At 33.2% G+C, this 26753-nt stretch overlaps 1 protein-coding gene across 2 annotated transcripts; it reads left to right on the top strand.

The window, feature by feature from the left end:
- Positions 1-44: 44 nt before the first annotated feature.
- On the top strand, positions 45-18536 carry LOC106474934 (39S ribosomal protein L35, mitochondrial-like). Of its 2 annotated transcripts, none has more exons than XM_013935633.2 (3): positions 45-130; positions 8143-8353; positions 17877-18536. In XM_013935633.2, the coding sequence occupies exons 2-3, from the start codon at positions 8145-8147 to the stop codon at positions 18250-18252; spliced, it is 585 nt and encodes a 194-aa protein (XP_013791087.1). In that variant the 5' UTR covers positions 45-130; positions 8143-8144; the 3' UTR covers positions 18253-18536. The 2 variants fall into 2 exon arrangements, with proteins under 2 accessions (XP_013791087.1, XP_013791088.1); XM_013935634.1 differs by lacking the exon at positions 45-130 and adding an exon at positions 3769-3877.
- The last annotated feature ends 8217 nt before the right edge of the window (positions 18537-26753 follow it).

The raw sequence follows: 26753 nt of genomic DNA, 5'->3' as shown, positions 1-26753 counted from the left end.
AAAGTGTAAATTAATCTAAACATTTAATTTGTAATAGAGGACTCTGTACACAGAAGAGGAAACGGAAGCGTGTTCTAGAATTGAATGGTTTTCTCGAAAACATAGCATTAACCATAAAATATAACTTACGGTAATTTAATTGGTATAGTTAACTACCTCAAATTGTATTCATGTATAATGAACGTACTTAACTTAAGGGGGATATGTTATAAAATTCGTAATTTCAAGCTGTACGCAGTTTGCCAAAATCATCACTTCATTGTCACTGTATCAGGCTAAGTGTACCTTACTAAATAATAAATTACTTAAGTTAGACTGCTCTCTATCTTGCACTGTTGTAGTTGTACCTGTAAGTTGGTAGTCTGAATTTAGACTACTTATGTATTCCGTATGAGTTCTACAAAGCTCAAAAAGTTAAATAAATTGAAAGTATAATAGCTCAAAATTCAGGCTCTAGATTTGATTTATAATTTTTCTTAAATTACTTGAAAACAGATTCATGAGAGACTTGGAATATAGTACCTTTACTAGTATTAGTATTACTAGTCTTTAACATATTGTTAATTATTTTAATATATACATTTCTTTAGTTTCAATCAAGAGTTAGAAGAACTTTTTTAGTAATTTAGTAGTACAGGCTTGCATGAAATTCATGCCCAGTTACAGTGGTTGGGCAGTGTCCATGTTTATGGGCACAAGCACACTGATGCTTGAAAACTTTGTAAAAGAAGTGTTGCAAGGGCTTGTAAGAGCCCCCATCAAGTCTGTCATGAGGTTCCCTGTTTTTGGGCTCACTACTGGTCCTTTTAATGTCGTATTACTGATAGTGTAACATCCCTAATCTAAACCAATTAAAACTAAAGTATCAGAGTCATAGTAGCCAACAGAGCCACATAACCTCTGATTGTATAGCCAGTGCCATGACAAATAATAACAGGATCTGAATTCAAAAGTATTAATTTTTTTGGCCTAGGTTAGTGAAGTTACATGCTTAGTAATATGACATTTTCAAACTATACTGCTCTCTCTCTCTCTCTCTCTCTTATATATATATATATATATTTAAAGATCAAATATTTGTGACTGAGAACATAAATGTATTTTAAAGTTTAAATTACAAAATTTGATATCAATTATTAGTCAATTCAGACTAACAAGAAGAGTTTTAATAAATTTGATCCTGATCTAATTGCATTTGATGAAATATTTATTGCATGAGACGAGGCTGCTATATTGATTGGTAGTTGTTGTACTTGCTTTGAACATGACTCAGTTTAGTTTGTTTTGTTGATAGAAAAACAGCACAATTCAGTCATTACAAAATAACCTTTGTTATCCAATTTTATAAAGAAAGAATCAATATATATGGCATCAGCTCACTAACAGCCCTCTTGCATTTTTTAAATATGAAGAATTGCCAGTTAAAATTTAAATTGATCATCTGTGTTGACACTGGGTATGTAAACCAAAATGAGAAGACCTTGGGAGTATAAATGAGTGTTCCAAACTTGTGTTTTTTGGGGAAAGAAAGCCCATCATTCTCCATTCCTGTTTTTTCCTTTCGCTCATGTGAATTGTACCATAACATAGAATGTGCATGCAGACTGAAACTTTTTTAATTGTCTAATTCATTTTAATATAAAATTTAAGATCAACAAGGAACTTGATGATCCATCTAGGCTGTCCAATCCACTAAACTAATCGTAAAAAAAACTGGAAGCCAGCAGTTATCACTTAAATAGTTATCAAGCCTTCCCTTAAATGTGTTACGTTCACCTCATCTGAAGGCAATCCATTCCAAAGGCCAACCACCCTATTATACAAACAAAAATCTTAGATGAAAATGATTCATATCTTGCCAAAAATTATATTTGTTTCCCTTTTTTCCTACCATTTTCATGATTAAGTACAAAAATAAGCTGATGCATCAACATTATCAATTTCCTTAACAATCTTAAACACCTCACTAACTCTTCTTTTTTCAGTAGGACATAATTTCATATATCTTAACCTGTTTTTTGTACAAAAACCTTTTCATCTTAAGTTTATTATCTTAGCAACCCTTCTCTGAAGTCTTTTCAAACAATTCTTTATCTTTCTTAAGGTAAGGGTCCAAAACTTCTTTAGACTTGTATTCAATATTTATGTAGACAATCTAAAATCCTATTTGCCCTGCTACTAGAAACAACACACTGCTTTGATGGATTAAGAACCTCTTCTTTCATAACAATGTTATGGTTATTCCCATAAGAATTACACTAATAATTCAAATTATGATAACTTGCATATATGACCTTGCATTTATTGTAATTAAAAGCCATCTAGCTTTTATTTGCTCAACTCACTGAATAATCCAAATATTTTTGTAAAGCAACAGCATCCCCTCTCACAGCCAGCAACAACCAAGATCTTAATTACTGTAATAAGCAAGTTTAACTACCATATTGATCATTCCTTTATCTATGTCATTGATGTAAATCAAAAAGACCAATAGTCTTAACTCTAAGCCCTGCGTTAACCCACTTATAAATTAATCCTGTTTTACTGAACTTCATTTATAACAACCTTCTACTTTCTTCTAGCTATATTTCTATCCAATAAGCCAACATATTATCCACACCTATAGAAATAATTTTGTAACAAGCCCTTTATGTGGCACCTTGTCAAATGCTTTCTGAAAATCCAGATACACCAAATCCATGTCTTTTTCCCTCACCTACATAAACAGTAACCTCTTCAAGGGACATAATAAGATTAGTAAGGCAATATAATTTCCTTGTGAAACCAAACTGACTATCCAACAATATTTTAAACTTTGTTAAATGACTGTAAAGCATCTTTTTATAAGAATTTCCAAAATGTTTCCTACCTCTCAAAAAGGAAGTAACAACAGCCATCTTCCAGTCTTTTGACACCTTCTATCTCTTCAAATGCTTTAAAAAAAACTAAAAAACAGGTGGCTGACATACCCAATCTTTAACCTCCTTCAAAACTCTTGGGAAATATTGCTTGGTCTACGAGTATTATCATACTTTAAACTTCCCAATTTTTCTTAACAAGCACTGAGTTAATGTGATAATTGTTATTCATCAAACTTGTTTTTCTCTACCAACTGCTCAAATCTTCAAATTTGTTGTCCATATGTTATGATTTTTTTATGTTTGGTGTTAACGTGGCTCTTGACACTTCTTCATGGCCCTGTTCTTATAGATGTTAAGTGTTAATATATCCTATGTACAAATAGAAAACATTCTCAGTGTTCATTTTTATGTGTCATGTGACACATCTGGGTTTTGATTTTCCACATTAGAATTTTATGACATCAGAAATAGGCAGCTTCAGTTCTCAACCAAACAGAAATGCAAACTTCACATAATTTAATGCAAGAATCTAGAATTTGAATCTCCTATATTCTTGACTTGCTGAGGAGATATCAATAAATCTTTATAAACCACCAGAGAAACCCTTCTATGCCTAATTTTTGAGATTGTGTGCTAAATAAACTTACATGGTTGATGGACATGTTTGTAATCAATAGAAAGAGCAGGTTCACCTCTGTATAAAACTTACAATCATCTTTTTGAATTTGGTGACAGAGTGTTTACATGATAGAACTGTCTTATTGTGTGATCATTGTTGTGGTGCACTGAATGGCTAAAGGAATTTTATTAATCCATATATAGCTTTTTTAAAAATTTGTATAAGCTGTAGCAATTTTGAGACATTCTTCTCTAGTGACTGATATATTTTTTATGTTCTAAAATCCAGATTTGAAAGCTACATCAATTATTTATTGGACACCCAAATTTGTGAGACTTAACGAGTCCTAGGGGACAGCTCCAGCGCAAACATAAGTGCAAAGCAGTTTGGTTGTGAAGTGAGTACTACTCCAAATTCTTCTTTTTGTTTAATTTTTATTATTACTTGTATATTTTTAACAAAAGTAACTAAAATGTAAAAATCAAAAACTTCTGAGCTTAGCCTAACAAAACTGTAGTAAAACGTTTAAAGTTTTGCAAGCATTGAATGTGTCTCGAGGTATAGTGTATACTCACGTTCTGTTTGTGTTACACTTGCCAGGAAAGCTATGGTTTCCACTGTGGTTTACTGCTTTGTTGACATGAGAATTACTGCCCCAGTGGGTACAAAGTACTGCAGTAAAACCATAAAAGAAAAAAAGGTAATAGTTGAGTTGAAATTTTGAAGAAAAGTGACTTGGAACTTTTTGAGCAATATCTCAGTCAGTTTAAACAACAGAATCGTATTACACAAATTATTCCCTATTTTTCAACTGTACATTAATGTTTCTTTACAGACTTGAAAATCAAGTATGCTGTTAGTGTTAAGGTATAAACATATATATGTATAAATATATATAAATATACAAAATTTTACCAAAAACATTCACTATTCGTTTAGGGGGTTCCAGAGGTTATACAAATGAAATATAAAAACTGTAAAATGAAAAGAAGTATTTTTATTCTTAGCAAAAAATAACCATTCACTCAGATTGATTTATTAAAGGCTTTTAAAATTTACAAACACATCTTTGGTAAAATACTTTATTAAAAAATATATTTTTATGTGTGTAAAACACTTGCAATATTTACTAAATTCCATCAATTCATTAAATTCAGAATTATAGTAAAAATTTGTATGTAAGATCTAAGGTTAGTCAGTTTAACATGAAGAGATGATTAATCTTATAGATCACATTGATACTATTTTAAACTTAAATAACATCACCCTCTTATCCTCCTTTTCTCAAGAGAAAATGTGAGATCTTAACCTATTCATGTAAGATAGCTCTTCTATCTCTGGAATCCTCCTACTAGCTTTCCTCTGAATCTTTTCCATAAAATATGACTTCTGAATAATGTGACCATTTGGGAAATTGTATATACTTTGTACAAAAGTGTAAATTGGTGAAAAATGTGAATAGATAATTTACTAAAACTATAAAATGGTGTCTGAGATTTATGATTGGTGTTTAATTGCATGGTTTGTTACAGTGATTTGGACTATTATAATACTAGAAAGAGCTAGGTTATTTAATTGATTACCTGTGAGTAGATGTTACATGAATTAGTGTCACATAAACTGAGTAATTGAAATTATGATTAAATACATTAATTGAAGTTAATTTTTCCAAACGTTATGTTTTTGATTATTCCAACAATCAATTAATTGAAATTCTGATTATATTGTCACAATAAAAGTAATCAATTAATCAATATTAGTTTTTACTTATTTCAATAGTCAATTAACCAAAATAATGAGTAAATTGGTTGTCATGAAAATAATCAACTAATGAGAATTAGGGTTTTTGATTATTACTAATTTAGGTCATTCCAATTATCTGAATAATTGAAATATTGCCATCAAACTTGCTCACCCTGTCTTTGTTGTCACAAAGCTTCTAGGCTATCTGCCACTGTCATTAATATCAAACTGCTGATTAGAGAGAAAGCAACTGGCTGGTAGCAACTGCCACCAACATCTCTCTTTTTTCTGTTTTTTTTTTTTTTTGAACTGCTGACTAGAAGGATAGCAATTTTTTGGTCACACTCACTACCATCCATTTTCTTTTGTATCATTTTTGTTGTGATGGACTGCTGAATAGAGGGTTGGAAACTAATAGAACACCTGCTTTTTGTTTGTTTGTTTGTTTGTACACACCATGATTTGAGGAACACTGTATTAATTGATTAGTGGGGCCATCAATTAATTAATTAGCAAATACCACTAATCACTCAGCTCTACTGCTGGAGTTGGAAATAGTAGTCTTTCTCTAAAACATCTGCACTGGACAAAGCAAATTATTTACTTACTATAGAAATTCAGACAAAAGTTTAAAAGTTCAGTTTACCATAATTCACTGCTGCACACATCACTGACTATTTGAAACAACATTTATAGTGATGAAAACCCCTAATTCATATCAAGTATGAAACTCCAGGGGTCTTGGACACAGGGCTGATATGAATTTCTAGCTGTTGGAATATACAACTTTACTTGAGTAAAAGGATTACAACCATTAAAAATCCATTTAATAAGAATGTGATTTACTTAGAGCAGGAACTGCTTGGGAAATTACTAAAATTATGTGGATATATTTGACCAAAGGTATATTCTAAATTACTCATGGAAGGGAAAAATTCATGATTCTTTCATACATCAAAATTACATATTAAGGATCACTATAATATATACATGATTCAGGTAAATTACAATATTTTAATTTTTTGAAAACATTACTTGTTATTTGGACCATGGAAAGGGTGTGGACTTGGGGTTTTTAGATTTTGAAAAAAAAGCTTTTTATAGGGTACCACACAAAAGTTAACTAGGAAAACCACACTGGGGTAAAGAAAAGACTAGTTACTTGGATTCTAGAGTGTGAGATATTTGAAGGTTGTTGTTAACAGGGTCCGATCATAATGGAGCCTTATTAATAGTGGAGTACATCATTAGTTAATGCTGGAGTCTTTGCTCTCTTATTTACATTAATGTTATTGATAGTGGCATAATTAGTTTGTTAATGTCATTAAACTCTTGGGTATTTTGAGTTGTATTAAGAATGTTGAGGGATTACAGAATGATAAATAACCTTTGATTATAGTTAGTGCAAGATAATGTATTTGGATTATCATAATTTGGATCACACATTTAATATAGATGGAAACCAATTCAGTAGAGTGACTGAAGGAAAGGATCTTGACATAGGTGGCTAAGTCACTCAAGGTGTATTTGTAGACATTGATTACAGGTCGAAAGACTTAATTATCTCTTAATACAAATCACTAGTTAGTCCTCACTTGGAACATTGTACACATGTACAGTTTTGTTCTTATCTAAAAAAGATGATTGACATATTGAAAGGGTTCAGACAAGGGCTGCTAGGATGCTTCCAGTGATAGAAGCATTATTTTAAAAGTTAACATCTCTTAACTTGTCTTCTAAGAAGAAAAAAAATAGAGGTTATTTTACCAAAGTTTACAATATTATCTGGAAGATGTATAGAATAAAGGTTTTTTTGTGTTATACTTAGAATATGATAGGATAAGAGGGCACAATTTTACCATTTGGAAAAATATAGTGAGGCTCCTGTTAAAACAGTTTTATTTTTTATAACAGGATGAATGAGTTGCTGTTGGCAATAGTGGAGGCCAGCACTTTACTGGAGTTTGAGAGGGGAATCAATGATTTATTTAAAAGTAAAGGGTGGGTTTAAATTGTTCTTTTGCTAAGAATGTGTGAATGAGGATAGCCTTGAAGGAGTAATAAAAGACACAGCAAAAACATTATTTCAAACTACCTACAGAAACCAATTTTACTCTACTTCATCTTGATCTTTAAAATGTTTGTCTTAATTTCCTTTTAAACTCCTTAATTTGGTCAGCTTCTATGAAGTCTGAAGTCAATTTATTAACATAACATTTAAAGGTCAGCAAGGAGCCTGTTGATCCATCAAGGCTGGCTCGTCCCAAAAAAAACAACAAAAAAACAATTCAAATCTAACCCTGATCATTTAAATATTTATTGAGCCTTCCCTTAAATTTCCCCCATCCTCTGTGTCTAAAAGCAACCCATTACAAAGACTAATCACACTCTTAGAGAAGTAAAACTGTGTAAGCTGAAGATGACTCCTATCCTGCCCTATTCTGTGCCCCCTTTTCTGCCATTCTCATGATTAAATGCAAGAAGAGATTATGCAGTCATACTGTCAACTTTCTGAATAATACACGTGTAGAAAACCTCAATCAGAGCCTTCTAATTCTTTCTTTTTTTCAAAATAAAACAATTTCAGGGATCTTCGCCTGTCATCATGTGAAAGCCTTTCCTTCCCAGGTATCATCCTAGTGGCCCTCCTTTTTCACCCTTTTCAACAATTATGATAAGGATTATAAGACTAACCATTTCAGTAGAAAAGCAACACTTTTTTATGAAATAGTGTGAAATAGTCTTGAACTTGAATCCTCTAGTTGTACTGCCTGTATGGACTTTTTTACATGTCATTTGGATTTATGGATGCAACAGTTCAATCAGTCCTTCCCACCTCCCCTTTCAAACTCTTTCTTCCTTCAGTGAAGAACATGACAGTAGGTATGCACTAAGATTTTTATATTTTTTACTTTACAGGGATGTGGAGAAGAGTTTTCTTATCAGCATTTCGAACTGGATTACAGGTGAATTGCTGTTCTATAGCTCCAAGAGAACAAATTAACATCAGAGGTAGACTGCTCAGTTCATTTTTCACAGGTTCATTATCATCTGGTGTTGAGACACAAAAGTTAGTCACTCATCTTGGGAAACAGCCTAACAGTGTATTGCCTATTATTAACAACCAATGGTAGGTTCAATTTAACTCGGTTATTCATAATTAAATGTGAAAAAAATTACATGTTGTTTTAGTAACAGAGATTTTTTGTATTAGTATTATTAGTGGTAGGAAAATCTAAAAAGTGTGACATTAGAAGTGTTTGTATTGTCACAGTAACAAAAATGTATTGTTGTGAACTGTTTTAATTTTGTATTGTTTGCTGAAGAGAGTTTTTGCATAACTCCTAGAAAGTTCCTCAATGTCTAGATTTAATATAACCTCTAGAATTTTCCAGAAACTTGGGGAGAAACATGGTAGCAATATAAAAATACCAGAAGTGGTGTTGATTAGTTAGTTTGTCAGATATTGAGTCTGTTAATCAGCCAGTGTTCAGTTTGCATCATGGATATAAGAGGAATTTTAACAAGTGACTGTTTAGTTTTATTTCTGAGTTAGGCCTATTTCTTCGTGAGTTTCTAGAAATTGTAGTAGAACTGGACTTTGTATTATTTAATACTGAATAACAAAGAAAACCTGCCAAATGGTATAATAAAGGAAATTCATCAGGATTAGGCAGAACTTGCTTACTTGAGCATGTTAAAGATAACTTTAGGGAAGATTGTGCTTTTATATGAAGAAAATAGATTAAGAAAGCAAGACAGAAGAAGAAAATTGGGAATAAACTCAGACATTTAAGAAGATTATGTTGATAAATAAATTGGAATATTTAATGAACAATAGAAAGGCTACGAATTTAGTTAGAAAATAAAATAGGAGATCAAAAAATTATTATGAGAAACAACTAGCTCAATACATTAAAGGTAAGAAAATGTTAAAATGTAGTCTCTTAGGGGATGTGTGATGGCAAGGGTTTTGTTGATGACTGTGAAATGGCTGAGCTTCTAAGTGTTTTCTTCTTTTTATACAAGACAATATATTAGTAACATTCCTAACCCTGAGATTTCTACTGGAAATATTGGAATTGACCTGAATCTTGTAGATTTATATTAAGCCCTTGGTGGTAAGTAGGAAGATGGATTGATTAAAATAAAGTACAAGGATCAGACATTCCCCAGGCTTTTAAAGGTGGTCAGTTATTAGATTTCTGAGTCTGTCTTTTTATTTTTTTGTAGACAGTGGGCAGGTGCCTAAGGATTGTAAAATTGATAATGTTACTCTTATTTTTAAAGGGGATGGTGAGAGTAACCCAGAAATTTATAGAGCAGTTAGTCTTACTCTTGAAGTGGGAAAAATTCCAGAGAGTCTGAGAAAAGAAGCTTTACAAAATAATTTAGTGAAATATGATATTATAATACAAAGCCAACTTGGATTCACTAAAGGGAAATCTTGCTTTATTAATCTGTTAACTTTTTTCATGGATGCTTCATGTTATCTGGATGATTGATAAAGAGTCACACAAAACATTAGACAAAAAGTTCAAATTAGTAAGGGTTGGGGAAAGAATAGTTAATTTGATTGTGGGATTGTTTATTGAGAGAAAGGAAAAGATTGTTATTAATAATCTGTCATTTGTTATACTAGTGGAATACTTAAAAGGTTAGTGCTTGGGTCTTTCCCATTTACATTAATGATATTTATAGAGACATAGTTAGTATATAAATTAGTTAAATTTGGTGATGTCATTGAATTCTAGTATTTTTAGCTGTATTGAGGTCAGATGGACAAATACTTGGTTTATCATAATTTCAATTGCATGTATAATGACTGTAGAAAAGAATTTTGGCATAATTGTATACAAGTTACTTAAACCTTTGAGGTACAAAGACAGCACAAGACTCACATAAAATTTTAATTCAGCCATTGCAGAACATACTGTGTCAACTGGACACAAAATAAACTTGGATAAAACTAGAATCATTGACACACAAATTTTGGACAACAAGAAAAATTAAAGAATTTTTCTACATTAATGCAATAAAGCCTTTACTAAACAGAGATTCAGGATTAGAGGTTAACAATCTATGGTTACCATTAGTCGAAACCTCATGCAGTCTTTTCACCAATCAGAACCAGGGATCAACCAAGCACAACACATTTTCCTCAATCCACCAGGCTACTATAAAGACCCGCAACATCTTACACACACTGACCTGAAGACAGAAGACTTTAAAAACGTTGTTCTCTACACTCTTGTTTTTACAACAGGCAGTTGTTGTCCATTCCAGTTTATTAATCATGAATACTCTGCCTAAAAAAATCTGTCAAAGCATAACCTTTGTTTGTAAAAAATGCTAATGAGTTTATGAGCTCTTTCTATGAAATCTCGTACTGTAGAACGATTGTAGTCTATTGTATCTAATAAACTGTTGTAAATATTATAACATAAGTTTGTATTGGAAATGGGAAATTTATAACTTCAAAGTTAAAAAGATAAACTTGCAGAACACTTGTACCTTGGATGTATGAAATGGTGGAAAACCAGTCTGGTTATCTTTTAAGTATGCGGGTACTACATTTTTTTTATTTTAACACTGCCTGTATCTGCAAACTGGATGTGCTCAGCTCATGTTGGTCAGACAAAATTGACCCATTGTGGATTTTTTTTTGTATTTCCTTTTTAAGCAATATTATTGGCTAAAAGAATGATTTAATTTCACTGGACCAATGTAGTTGTCTCCTTTATCAATCACTAGGGGACACCTCATTTTGCTCTCCCTGTTTCAATCAACCTCTTTTTTTTTAAGCCCATTCTCTAAAAGTACGTCTACTAGCTTGTTTTATTCTGGGCACCCAAAGTAATGTCATAGATCATCTCGAGGCCTGGCAAGATACTACCTGTGGATTGGTCTCTCATTCCTCTGGTGTTCAAGTGCCCGTGTTCTCATCTGGACATTCTTCTAGATGTTTTTGCCACTCTTCTCAACACCCTACTTCTAATTTTCTGGTCCACTGTTTCTCTTCCCTCAGCTTTAGCTGGGGTTGCATTCCATGTCAGGACTGGTACAACTTTTTTTTCTCCATGCTTGCACTTCAACTTGTCTTTTCCCTCATGTTTTCCCTAATTCTGGATGCTCTATGTTGAGTCCTCCTGATAATTCTGTACTGGCTCAGCCATGGTTTCCTCTATTGCACCTTCTCCTGCTCCCCTTCTGTCATTCCCCTCTCTCCCATTCATCAAGGTCATCACTCTGAGTTTATGTGTGTGGGTTTTGTCTGGTTCCTTGCAAGATGTTTCAGGCTCTCTTTACATGTAGCCTTCTTTCTTTCTTGTTCAGCTCATTCTTCCCTCCTCCTTTTATATCCACAATAAGGACTCAAATTCTGTAGTTTTTTCTTTGCATCAAGTTTTATTCCGTTCCCTTCTTTCTATCCTCCATCTTTCTAAATTGTTTTGTTGGCTATTCAAACAAGGCTTATCCTTTTGAACCAGGGCTGGTTACTGGGCCGCCCTACCTAACACTTTTAGTTTTTATTATCCTTATGCATTCTCTTCTCCTGTTTTTTCTATTCTTTTTGCCACCTTCATCTTCTTCTTCATATAGTCTTTCCTGATTTGGACATGAATACTGTTTTCCACACCCATACCTTTTAGCCTCTTGTTCTCTGTACCATTTTTGGCTTAGGTCCTCCTCCTTACTTTTGGCCTGTGGCTGTAGGAGATATGATGAATATGCCATTGCTGCTTCCTGTATTTTTTTTCATTCCATTTCTCAATGTTATTATTATTCTGTTCCAGATTGTTTTCTCTGTCCCATCCATGTGGTTCTTTGTTCTTTGGCCCACTTTGCTTCTTTTCATGATTCACTCCCATTTGTTTATTCTTTGGAATTTCTTATCACCCAAAGATATTTCTCCTATTGTTCCTAAAAGATGGCTACAGCAACCTATGGTACATTTAGCCTATGCTTCTTTGAATGTAGGTTCACATCGACTCTTTCAATTCTTCTCCCACCAAATCCAACACCATAGTCTCTCTCTCTCTGGCTTTTCACTTTCATCATCCATTGGAGGAGTTTCTGTGGGCTGGTGTGTGCTACCTCACTTTCTTTTGCTGCACATTTTCTTCATCTTGTGGCCATCTTTTCTTCTTCCAGATAACAACTTCCTCCTGTCTCCGTTTTACATCCTTCTTACTGGCTCTGCATGGTAAGTTCCCTTTTTATATATGTTACCTCTACAATGGCCTATTTTTACATCTCTTAATCCCACTCAATGGTGAGTGATGCCTGTCAGGGTATAACTTTAAATCTGCATCATGTGACTTTTAAAGGCCTGTAACACTCACTGATAAGATGGGGTGTTCCAAAAGACTGCTCGAGGGTTTCTCATGGTATATTGCTTCATAAGTAAGGTCTGTTCCAGACTGTACCAAATCTTGGACTGTCATGAGTAAAGCAGTGTTGGGATTGTTGTCCATCTCTCTGGTCCTAGTTGAATAAACTGGAACCAGCCTGTTTTCCAGAATATTGTTTTTGTGGACTCCCAACTGCATTGTTCCCCTTTTCTAGTACAGTACAGGAGAATTGCCACTTACCAGTTCCTAGCTGCTGAGGTGGTGGACCATGGAAGCTTCCTTCTGAGTGTGACTACTTCCATTCAGTTGAGAGTAGAGCAGTGGTGTTCTGTTAGTGTAGATGATGAGTACTTTCCTCCTACCACAGAACAGAGGACAAATACCCAATGCTGCCTGATTTTGGACTGGACAGATCCACCATATGCAGTTCACCCCTTCAGTTGGCTTTCCCCCATCCTACTGCCACCTGGAGGTCAGTTCCTGGGTAGTCTGGTGTTGTAGGACCAGCCAAAATATGTCTTCACAAATGTGGTTGGTAGGGATCCTCCTCCTACCATGGACTGGATGAAAATTTCCTGCCACTGCCTAGTTTTGGATCATAGTTGACCCTTCCTACCATTGCCTGGATGTCTGGTAGCCTAGTGTGGGTTGTGCACTGGGTCTGCACAAGTGTACCCTGCCTGGGTTATCTGAATAGAAGTTGCTTTTCCCTTCTGCTTTCTGGTCTTGAGGTGAAGATGGTTGGGACTCTTCTCCTATAGTAGACCAAAAGACACATACTCGATGCTGTGCTCTAGCCACTCTACACCCTCTAGCATATTTAGTTACTGATTGGACTTGCTTATTTTTTTGCCTGGATTAGTGATGTATCTTTTACAGTGAGCAAAGAGTATACCTGGTACAAATATGCTGTCATCTCCCACAAGTGTGACCCTATATATTAGGGTATTACACTCCATGGGTTCTCTTCATTTGCCTTCTGAAGAGTGCTCATCTAAGTAACTTTTGTACCAGTCCCTTCACCATTTCAGTGTGTGATTCTATCTATTATGTAAGTGGAGATAAGGTATCATATCAAAAATTAACATTTTCCACCACTGCTAGGAGGGTTGTTGCATGCTACAATGCAGCTATGCCATGTGTAAACATGGGATGTTAGGTGGGAGCCTCAAAACTAGTGGCAAACAAATATTGCACATATATAGAGGGCAGCACAAATCAAGGAAAGCTATTATGTGAGAAGAGAGGTAAGTATCTATCAGAAATACATTTTCAGTGTTGGAAAATGTTTCGGTTTTCAATGACATCACATAACCTTTGAACACTAAATAATGTCAAAATGTAGTTGTGATACATTCTGTTCCACTATAACTTTATATCAGTTGTAAATTTGTTACCCACCAACAAATGGTTTGTATTGGTGCACAATGTTTGGATAGGTGATAGGTATGAGACTCAGTACACCCCATGATCAGTTGAAGTGGAACTGACTAAATTTTTGTGACTTTATAAAATGGTAGTTTAAGTCTACATATATACAGAAGGTTTATTGTGTTAACACCATTTTATAAGTCTCACCACATTGTTACACTCAGTATCATATTTTTATGCTTTTGGTCTGTTTTAACACCATCTTGTTTGGATGTGTATAAATTTCAATAGTTGCTTGTCCTTAATGTTAACTTTCATGCCATGGCTACTTGCCATATCTCAGCATTAATGAAAGATTTTTTTAAAGATGTCCCAGTGGCTAAAACTAAATAATAATTAATTAAATAATTTTACTTTGGTAAAAACCTTTTCCAGGTAACTTGTTAAAATTTTGATGAATCACAAATATAAATTCTTGATGTTTACTCTAAGATTATCTTCAGCAAAGATTATTGCAATTATAACTGTGGTGTCAGGCATAATAAAGGCCAATCACATTTAGCACCGTTAATGATAAAATAGCTCCAAGGATACCATTTCACTTTCAACATCATATTTATAAAGTATGACTAACACTCACTGTTGAGTAACTAAAGTCATACCTTTCTTTATCCAAAATTATAATAGATTATGCTTATCATAATTTTTGAAGGTGTAGGTTCTGTGAAAGTTTATATATTTCTTTAATCATGAAACACCTTGCCCAAGTATGTTTTATCATGGTATTGGTAACTATGCTAATGAGTTATGAATATATAGTGAGATTCTTGTACAAAAACTATATTATTGCAGTTACAGAACAGATACTCCCCTCCTCCCAAAAAAAACGACATTCAAAACTTTGAGTTTCATAACAGAAAATTTATACTTGTGATGAAAAGTTTGGCCCACTTCTTAAATAACTTGAATTACGTGTAATATAAAAAGATTCTAGTGGCTCAGAAACTTGACCAGTATTGACCTGATAATTCATTTTATACAGAAACATAGCTTGGAAAGTTTCAGTTTTGATTTAAAAGACTAGAGCATATTGCTGAGAACTGCAAGGTGAGACATCAACAAAAAATGCAATAAAAGAAAGTATTTTGCATAACTAAACAAATTGACAAAATAATATTAAAATTATTTTCCACAAGAAATGTTTCAAGAAGATCAGTGCAAATGTATTTTAGAACAGGAACAAATTAAATTTCAATGTCAGCATATGTGTTATGATATAAAAGACTGTTTGGTTAAGATATTAGTGATTAATTTATTTTTGTGAGTGAATATTTTATTATTGTTTAGTTTTTGTTATAATAGAAGTTTAAAAGCAGACAATTGTAGGAAGTTTGTTAATAATTCATTGACGTTGAGAATATAGAAGGTAGACAGACGATTAAGTGATAAATATATATATAGTGTGAGATGAGCAGGAACAACAGACAGTAATAGCAAAAGGGAATATAGTTGGTGTGAAGTTAACTTCTGTATAAGTGATAGGCCTAACGTTTAATACATTAGAGTGAAACTAACAGTAGAAAAGAACATATGAAAAATAATTTTATTCTGTCAATGTGGTTCTAAAGTAACTGAATCAGCTTGGGTACACTTTGACAAAAGGAACAGAGAATCTTAAAAAGAAAGAAGACCAAATGATTATGGTAACTTGCACCACAATTATAAGTGAATTACAGAGACTACTAGTGTGATAGAAATAGAGAAGATAGTTTGGCTTGTCAACTGAAATTCTAAAGTAATTGAATTGGCCTAAGTGGATATTTGACAAGAAGGAGAGAACTACATATATAGTATTTATGATATGTCCATAACACCTATAGTGTTGAAGAATTTATTGTACATAGGTTAACTTGTTCTGCATATACATTATTTTAAGAACATGTGAAGTGCATGCCATTTATTCATCATTGAGTTTATCGCTAACAAGTCACAAACACCTACTGTAGAATAATCCTGAGCCCAACAACAACATAGTATATATTTATATTATTAAGAAATATAAATAAAAGCTTTTCTATTTGACATTTGGCAAAAAGGAAAGTTATATATTTTTTATTTTAAATTCTGACAATATGCTACTAATTTAAGCTCCAATATAGTATAAAAAGAGCAACTAAAATGTAAAAGAAATGTAATTGAAATTGGATATAATATTGAGAGAAGCAAAAGAATAGTTAGTGAAAAATATTACATGAATTTTAAACCAATACAGATAGGTATTTGTCAGACAAAAATTAAAATTCAATAGTGCACCATTATAATGTGGAAAAACTATTTGTTTATTTTGTTTACAGAGTTTCCTCTTGGTTTCAAAGCATTATCAGTGATCGAGAAAACATATATGTGAATATTTTTAATTGGAATTTTGAGGATTTGGCGGAATTCTTTTCAAGTTGCTGAAAACCTGCAATTGATAATACATTATCACTCCCAAATTCACATTCTGGTTCAGAGCTTCAGAAGTAGACCTACATCTGATGGTGGCATTGAGACAACCACATCATCAAACATAGAAATAATTTCACTAGATGGAGAATTTCATTGGTTATCTCCTTTGAGATAAAGTAGATCATCTGAAACCCCTGCCTCTGATAATAGCACAAAAGGAATTGTACTTGCTGTTCAGGAAAAATAAGAGAAATGTGATATAGATGGCATCAGAAAAACACCAGACTAACATATTAGACACTTACATCTTATTAAAGAGGATGACAGAGATAAAAGATTTGAGAAAGAGAAAATTTATTAGAGCTAAGTAGAGAGGATATTAATCTTTCAGAGCAATAGCTGTTTGCTCAGTTAAAAAGGAAGCTTACTCCACAGAAAGCACAGAAGTATCTGGCCTAGTCAAGGAGTTCACACCACAGAATTGCTTCAGGAAAGAAAGAGAGAAATTTCAGGGCTCAGGCTATACTTCTGTTAAGACAATTTTAGTTTTTAACAGGGTGACTAACTTTTGAGAAATGTTAGCAGAAGTGAAGGCCAGTATTTTACAGGAGTTTTCAGAGGGGAATCAATGAATGCCTGGAAAGTAAAGGTTATGTTCAAATTTTACTATCCTTAAAGGTGGGGTATGCAAGGACATCCATGAAGGACCAAATGGTCCCTTGTTGTCTGTATGTTATTAATACAAACAATTGCTGTCACATACGTTGATATATAGCACATAATTACTCACTGTTATCCCAGTTAGGCAGTTATACACACACACACACCTAGTAATGAGCTTGGCCAATTAACTATAATGTTCAAACAATATTATTTATAATTTGACTGCATTGGTTCATCACTTGAATACCTTTGTTGTAAAACATTAAAATAGATATATATTATAACTAACACTATGTGTCTGCACTGTGGTAAAAGTCTCACTTGTTTAGGCTGATGTCCAAGTAAGAACTACCACTCGTGGCTATTCTGAGTTAAACCAACTTAGTAGATTTAGCTTAGTCCTAAATTCATAAAACAAGCTAACATTGTGAAATAATGTTTATAATAATAATTAAAACTATTTATAGTAGATATAATAACCAATACTGTTATTGAAAGTAACCCAGAAAGAATAGGATACAAGTAATTTACCATTGTTGGTTGAAATTAAATAAAATATGCAGCTGTAAGTATCTTAATTTTTTATTTGTAATCAAGTTTTATTTTATCATCCCAGTGTTTTCAACTTTTATATAATACATTATGATGTAGTTACTTGTTGTTTGTCCATTTTAAAGTTGTATAGATGTCACTGAAATCTCTGGTAGAAGTGTTTAGAACTAGTTGATGGTTTTCAATGTTTTAAGAAATATAATTTTTTAATTTTAAATAAATCAGTCACTGTTTTTTTTTTAACTGTTTACTTTATGACAACAGGACAACATTATATGGAAAAACAACAATATTGCAGTCTTCTCTCTGTCCAGCTTTACTCCAGTTTTCCAGGTCTTTGATAAAATTTTCACTAAGAAAAGGTAAGAGGAAGACAGTGAAAGCAGTTGTGAAACGTTTTTACCGCCTGCAGAGTGGAGTGTGGATACGAACACGAGCTGGAAAAAACAGGAAACTTTACAAGAAATCCCCAAGAAGGAAGTACAGGATTAGACAGCATGTTTTTTGCAATAAGACACAATCAATTATGTTAGACAAAATGGTAACAAAATATTGGAAGAAACCTAAATACTATATAGATGACATTTATGAGCCTTATCATGTATGTCATAACTTTCCTTACGTTCCAAGGATACGATAGGTGTGATAATATCAAGCTTTTGGGATTAGGATAGATTAATGATTAGCTGTTTTGAACTTCTTTATTGTAAGAAAATCTGTTTTACATGTAAAATATATTTACTGTAAATGATTGAAGTACTGGAATGGGTGATTGATGTTACCCAGTGAGTGTTTTCTACCAAATGTTTGGCATTTCTGTAAATGCTAAAACTGACAGTTTGATTACTTAAATCATTGGGAACTTATTCTGATTTTACTGAACCTCTTTGTATACTTGAAGCCATAAAATGATTAGATTCTGTCGATGTGAGTATTTAGTGGATTTTATGGTTTACAAAATAAATACAAAATTGGGAATTTAAAAACCTACAAATAGGGATTATAACAAACGTAAGGAAACAAGATTGGAGATACTGTGGACATTATGTACTCAAACTACAAATCCCTATTTTTGACTCCATCAAATGTAATTCTATGTAACAGCATGGAGCCAAAATAGGGATTTGTAGTTTGAGTACATAATGTCTACAGTATCTCCAGCCTTGTTTCCTTACTTTTTTTGATCCTTATTTGCAGGTTTTTAAATTCCCAATTTTTTATATTGTTTGCTAGCATTTTCATGCTCAACTATGGGCAAAGGATTACATATATGGTAGCTAACTTTTACATTGTAATGATAATAAACATAGCTAGTAATTAGCTGATGTGGTTCATGATGATTTATTGTAGCTATTGACTGTTTGATCCCATTATTTGAGATGTAAAATGTTAAGCTGCAGTTGGAGATTGCCATGGAGATTTGTTTGAGAATATAGTGAGCATTTATAGTTTCTGTATATAATGCATAGCAATGGGCAAATATATATGCTTAGACTTAGACACAACCACAACTAAGCATGTATAAAATTTTACCAGTAGAAAAGCAGCCTTTTCAAATGAAACAAATACTTCTAAAACATTGCTTTAAATAAATCTTTGTGTCTCTTAAAGTAATTATTCTACGACTGTGTATTGTAATAACAGAGGAGAGAGGAAATAATTTGACCTCTCAATTTGGTTCTAAAGTAACCAAGCCAGTCTGTGTGGACTCTTGACAAAAAGAAACAATTATTTAAAGCTCTGGATACAAATGAGGTGATTAACTGTGTAACAAACATTTGTATATACCTTTGATTTGTTTTGAATATTTTTTTTCAACAAGTAGTTTCTTTGCTGTCTGTTTATTGTTGAAATTTATCGCCAACAAGTCAAAGGCACTCACTATAAAGAATCCTGACCGTGCATCCATCCATGTACATAAACACCTGACATTGGTGAAGTAGCCAAGATTATACAGTGGTAAGCTGCAATAGAAGAAGATGTGAATGACAGAAGAAGTAGACCTATATACAGACAGCTGTAGTGGTGGCGAAAATATTGAAGAGTTTACAACCACACATTTAACCATGTCATCTGATCTTGATAAATGGGTCAAAAGAGGTGAACAACTTGGGCATAAAGATGGTGATCTAACAACAACAAGAGAGAGAAGAGTGTCAACAGAGAAGAGAGGGAGAAAGACTAAAAGAAGAAAAGGAAATAGACAAATAATAAAAGCACAAATTGAGAAAGAAGAGAATGAGAGGCAGGAGAGACTGGAAAGAGAGAGAATAAGAGTACAAACTGCAAAAGAAGAAAAAGAGAGTGAGGAACGACTGAAAATAGAGAGAAAAGAGCACAAATTGAGATTGCCAAGCTCACCCAACAGAAAGAAGGACCCAAGAATGACAGTCGACCTAAGCTGCCCAAATTTGATGAACAGAAAGATAACATGGATGCTTTCCTGGAGGGATAAGAAAGATTTGCCTAAAGTCAGAACTGGGACAAATGTGACTAAGCAATCTGTCTCAGCTCATTTCTCACAGGAAAAGGACTATATGTATATGCTGGCATGATGTCAGAAGATGCCATGGATTATGACAAATTAAAAGTGGCCTTGCTGAAACACTATGAACTTACTTAGTAAGTTTCTCATGGGGAGTTCAGGGAAGTCAAACCTGACACTGGAGAAACTATTTCAGCTTGTGGCAAGTCTCCAGCAATACTTCACAAGATGGACTGACATGGCCAAATGTGAAAATAATTTTGAGGGACTGACAGATCTACCAATATGTAAACAGTTCGTGATCATGTGCTCCACTGACATGTCACTGTTCTTAAAGAAGAGAACACCAAAAGACGTGGACGAAATGATCAAGCTGGCAGAACAGTATATGGAAGCCCATGGAGTGAGTATAATTAGCAAGTCCAAGAGTAACCAGTTAAAGTTGAAACAAAATATCCCCAAAGGTGATAAGAGATCAACAGTCAGAAATGAGAAGAGGAGTGATATTTGTTATAAAATAGGGTACATTGCAAAGGAGTGTTAATCACTCACCAACAAGCAACAGCAAAAATATCAACATAAAGCAGTTGGAGCTACCTACAAAGATGGTGCTAACAAGAAATGAGTGACTATCACCATGGATGCTGCTACCAGAAGAAACAGAATAGAGACAACCCATCAGATTCACCACAAGAAGGAAGTGCTATTTACACGATTAAATGGGACCAGACTGATGGTCAGCTGAAGTTAGCAAATGAATCAACAATGCTAGTAGTGATTGAAACATGTGACAAAAACATCAAGAGGCGTCAACAAATCATAACATGCCAGAAGGGGAAGGCTATGTTGGGGACAGGAAAGTTAAAGTCTTACGAGACACTGGGTGCAGCAGTGAGAATCAGTCTAGTATCTGATGACCAGATTACAGGCAAGGTACATCTGTGTGTGCTTATTGATGGGACAGTGAGAAAGTTTCCCATAGCAAGAATATAAGTGGACACTCCATACTATGTGGGAGACTTTAAGGCCATGTGTATGAAGGCACCCATTTATGACTTGGTGATTGGAAATATACCAGGCAGTAGATGTTTGGAGGAACTAGACAGAAAGAAGACTGATAAAACATCGGCAGTCACTACTAGAGCTCAAGAAAAGATAAGCAAGCAAGACATCAAGCTCCTTCAAGTCTTGAAAGGTGAAATCCCGAATGTAGGTCTACAAGAATTGAAGGAAGTGCAGAAGAAAGACCCTTCACTGCAGAAACTTTGGAACAGTGCCAAGGGTAATGTGGAACACAAAACTAAAGGGAAGAAATCCTACAGGATAGAGGACCAGAAAGGAGTATTGTACCAGATCTATCAGAGCAGTTATACTGGTGGAAGCTGAACACATCAAAGGCAGTCAGAAGAACTTCTATGACAAGAAGGCCAAGGATCGATGTTTCAATGTCGGATGGAAGGTCTTGGTTCTGCTACTTACAGACAACAACAAACTCACCCTGCAGTGGAAAGGACCTTTTGAAGTGCATGAAATGCACAACAGAATGGACTATAAGGTTAAAGTAGACAGGACGACCAAGATTTACCGTACCAATATGTTGTAGAGGTACTTTGAGAGGAAAGAAGACCTAACAGGTGCAGCTTTTGAGACACAGATAGCATGGCAAGTGCGGCAGTCATAGAAGCAGAACCTGAAGACAGTGACTTTGTTATAGAATATAAAGATATACTAGGCCTAAAACTACTGGGTGGAAATGAGACATAAAAAATGTCAACATCGGTGAAGAACTGACTGGCAAGCAGAAGAAGGAGGTACAATATTTACTGTACCAGTGTAAAGATAGATTAGGCAAGACAGACTTCATGCAACACAAGATCGAGAAGAAGACAAAGGATCCTGTCAAGTTGAAGCCCTATCAGATGCCCTATGCAATTAGAGACTAACAAGAGAACTGCAAGTGTTTGTGAAGACCATATGAGGAGACTTCGTGTATAAACTGAGAACAGTCTTGGTATATAATATAAAAATATTGTAGATGTTTTTCTTGCTGAGGGGTTTATTGTTGGATATACAAGACTATTCAGTTTGAGAGGTATTATATAATTTATTTAGTGATAATTGTGTTGTTTATACAAGAGTCTTTACGGAACTGCACAGAAATATTTGTTTTAAAATGTATTATACTTTTCTCTCGGAATTACATTAATAAATGATACACAATGGCAAAATCTCAATTATAAAATATATGATAAGTAAAACAATTTTTTATTATAAAATTAGAAATATTATTTTTACCTAATTTTTTAAATTTGATATCATCCCTTATCTTCTGCTACACGTTATTTTCACTTTGTCAAGTGAAAAAACTATTTCATTTTGTTCAGCACTTTATCAATCGACATCATTTACTTAACTTTTTTTCACTTTGTTCAGTGCCTTTGAACATAAAATTCGCCATCCTGTGTTTAACTTTGTTCACATTATTAAGCACTATGGATCATATCATCCGGCATTCTTTAGTTAACGTTTTTCCTCTTTGTCCAGCACTTTAAAATGTATCATCCGTAATAATATTTTACTTTTTTCACACTGTTCAAAACTCTAATAAATATCATTCTTCGTCGTTTATTTAACATTTTTGTTTACATTGTGTTTAGCATTCAGGAACATATCATCCTCTACTTTGTCCAGCACTCTAGCAAACATCATCCGTCATCTTCCGTTGTTCAGTAATATTGAAGATATCATCTTTCATCCTTTATTTCACTCTGCCCAGCACCCTGGAACATATCATCCATTATCCTCTATATATTTTTTTCACTTTGTTCAGGAATTTGAAACATATTATCCTTCATCATCCATTTAACGTTCTTCAGTTTTAGGGTAGGTTGGATTAGAGATATCAGTTATGTAATATTATACCTTCCAAAATTAAATCTTTACAAATGAGATTCAATTTAACGTTATTTAATTCCTAAGGACGACTTATTTAACTAAAGAATAAACACGCTTAATCCCGAATGCAGAAACACAATAAATAAAATAGCAAGATAGTTCAATTAAAATTTAAGACCAGTTGATATAGATTTGAAGGTCAAAGTACAATAGACCATTAAATATGCCCCCCCCCCCCAGTGGCACAGCAGAATGTCTGCGTACTTACATTGCTAGAAACCGGGTTTCGATACCCGTGGTGGGTAGATCATAGATTGTGTAGCTTTGTGCTTAATAAGAAATAATTAAATATCGTAAGGAAACACAATAACTTCGAATCACGTCAATACCAAAATATGTGTGAGAAGATCCATTAATCAAAATTGTTCTTAAATTTTCCAAAGATGTTCAAATTTTAAAATTTAAAAGCTGTCTTAAGTGTCACCTAGTGTCAAGTGAACGATTCTAATAAGTAAAAAGTATAACGTACTGTAGATGATTAAAAGATTATGATCAAAAGTAAGTTCTATATAAGAAGAAAAAGTAATTTGCAGATTAATGAAGCCGACCCTTTATAGCACACCGACATTAAATAATATCATGAAAATATACCTAAGAAAACTAAGCCCATAATGTTTCAAAGAACTTGAATCATCATTTGGATATCCTTTCTGTTACTGATATTTTCGACCGTAGTTCCAATAATATTTCAAGAGATTCGTACAGCTTGGGAAATTTATATTAATTCTAAATTCAACTTCAAAGTGAACAACGCAATATCTTCTTGAATTAATATTAATTGAAAGAAAAAAAACATTTAAGAATTATTTTAACGTTCTAACAAATACGATTTAATGAAGCAATTATAAAGAAAAATTATCGTACTGAAATGTGTAGAATATTCTAAGCTTTCAAAACATCTTCTTACTAACTAATTATCGCAATGGTAAAATTATTAGATGTATTACAAGTGAATTGTGACTATTATTCAGATTTGCATGGAGAAATCTAGAGGTAAAAGTACCTTATTTACAGTTCTATCTTCAGTATCTGTTTTATGATGTCACTATACAGCACTCAGAAGCATAAAATATTTCATTCTCAAAATATTACACTTCTAGATTTACATAAAATTGAGAATTATTAGTGTATTAAACATTATCTAAAAGTGGATGCAGATGATGCTCTGATTACATCTAGGGATATTTATTGATTAGCTAAGTTAAATAACTGTTGTTACTACAGGAGGTTCTAATGGAGCAGACATTGGTCACCGAGCCATATACTACTAAGCAAGATATTATATTCATGTGAATAATGTAATCAGCATAGAGTTCAACATTCAAATTGAATCTCGTTTTCAAAAGGTAATTATTAAGAACGTTATAGCGTTTTAGAGTAATGTAGAACAATACAAGTCGCGGAGACACAACAAAATTTATAATAGATGTAATTACTTTCTGTGAGGAAATCCAATGTGAATTTAAAACAACATAAAATATTATTTTATTAAATCTACAGTATCCGGCAGTGTTATATATTAGATATCTATTGATTATTATGAGTTTAGTCTAATAGACTCTCAGCGACAGTTGATATTACGATAAATTAGAATTTAAATTAATAATCGGATAATCAGCGTTATTAAACGGGGGTTCGACAGTAATCCTAATTATATCTCGAAATAGTCTCCAAACTTAAGAACTGTTCAGTTAGCTTATGAATTATGTATGAAACAAAACTGGGAACACGTATTGACTGAACTCTTCTAAATTCGCTAAGCAATAATGTTTCACCAGTTCATTAATACAATATGTTCATAAATTGTTTATTACGAAAAGTTAGAAATTCCTAGAAAATTATATCGAAAACAATTCAAGGACTAAAACATTTTTGTCATTTAAATTGTTTAAGAATATAACTAATAATTTTAAGGCTTTAATATAGTCAATAGCATCTGATATATTTAAATGCCAAAACTGTATGTTCAAACAGGTATATTTGTAAAAGACTTTTCCATCATCATGTCTTAAATACGTAAATATACAATTGATTGTTAAACTTAATGTGCCTCCCGGTGTCTTAGACGTATGTGTGAGGGCTTATAACTCTAAAAATCAGGTTTCGATATCTGCAGTGGGAAGAACACAGATAACCCATTATGTAGTTTTGTACATAACAACAAACATTGAAAACAAAATGTAACTGTTGCTCTCACTTTAAACATATATACTGAGATATGAATAATTTAAATTTCATGACGAGGAACCAACTTTCTAGAAAATAAAATCTTGGAGACGTCTCTAAACTTCAATATACTGAGACAGTTTTAATAAGTGTTGTGTTAGCTTCTTGAGATCATACTGAATGAAGCTCTACCCCCCGTGGTGGTGGAACACTACTAAACAGATTCTTCTATAAACTGATAGTCTTCAATGTGTTTTCTGTGGGTCACGACGGGCTGGCATCCCGTCCAAGGGGAATGGGTCACCATTCTCATTCCCTTGTGCGTTTTAAAATCGTAGTTCGAAAGTACCGGACCCATATGTGCTTTGGAAAGACACGACGAGGATTTAACGATCACGATGAACTAAGCTTGATCCTCTGTAGAACTACTTCCACAGTATGAATTTGTTTCTCTAGATTTATTATCACTATGAGCAGATTCTATCCTTTGATGCTCTGTAGAACTACTTTCACAACAGATCTACTGTTAAAATACGTCAAGTTTGACGCTCTGTAGTACTACTTTTACAACATTAATGTATTTCTATAGATCTACTGTTAAAATACGTCAAGTTTGACGCTCTGTAGTGCTACTTTCACAACATTAATGTGTTACCGGTGTATATTGTTAGGGGCGGGAGATAAGATCATCTATGGGCGCCGGCAAAGCTTTGTTATGTGATTCGCAAGTGAACCTCCAGAAGGTGTTGGTCATCATAAAATTCAAGCTATATTGTGTTATACAAAGCTAGTACGTCAGTTCTTCACAAGATGTTAGTTTCTGCATTAACGTCAGGGTCAACTTTATAGTTCATTTCTATATCCACAATAAACAAATCATTAAAATTAATACTTTATGTACTACAGTTTAACTATTTGTATATCGATTATCAGTATACTAGTTTAAGTTACACTCTACGTTGAGGACTTTTTCCATGTTAATATAAAACATTTAAATCCGAAAATGATATCAAATTTTTTCCATCACGTACAGAGTTTTCACAAAATGTCATAACGCAATACATAAAAGAAAGACTACAACATTTAGTTTTGATACTAAAAGACATAGATTTCCCACAAAAACAAAATCAGGACGATTGAGGATGCATATTCGTTTGACATCCGTGTTCTTCCCTTTTCTTCAGTATGTTTATATATTTGTTAACAAACATAATAATAAAAAAATGTTCATTGTGGTAAAAGAAACAGTAATTCGATCTGAGTAAGAGTTTTATTCTTCCCGATTTGTAAAAGATTCTTACGTGATAGAAATATATATATATATATTATTTTTGAAACCTTCATAGCTGAATTATGGAAAATATGTTATCAAAATCAAAACAACTTTTATGAAGTTTAAATTCACAGGCCTGTGTTATCTGTTTAAACTCGTAATAATAAACAAAGCGTTTGAATAATTAAAATCAATATGTTATGTATTATATATATATGTATTGTTGCGTCAGCGAGGTCACGTGACTAGTGTCACGCCCCCT

Source organism: Limulus polyphemus, unplaced genomic scaffold (assembly GCF_000517525.1).
Source record: "Limulus polyphemus unplaced genomic scaffold, Limulus_polyphemus-2.1.2 Scaffold7877, whole genome shotgun sequence".
Classification (NCBI taxonomy): domain Eukaryota; kingdom Metazoa; phylum Arthropoda; class Merostomata; order Xiphosura; family Limulidae; genus Limulus; species Limulus polyphemus.
The sequence above is the reverse complement of the archived record's forward strand: the minus strand, read 5'-3'. Positions and strand labels throughout refer to the sequence as shown.

Coding starts and splice junctions, on each gene's coding strand:
- LOC106474934 (XM_013935633.2), top strand. CDS start 8,145: ATGTGGAGAAGAGTTTTCTTATCAGCATTTCGAACTGGATTACAGGTG. Junction 8,354..17,876: donor CCTATTATTAACAACCAATG/GTAGGTTCAATT, acceptor TTATGACAACAG/GACAACATTATATGGAAAAA.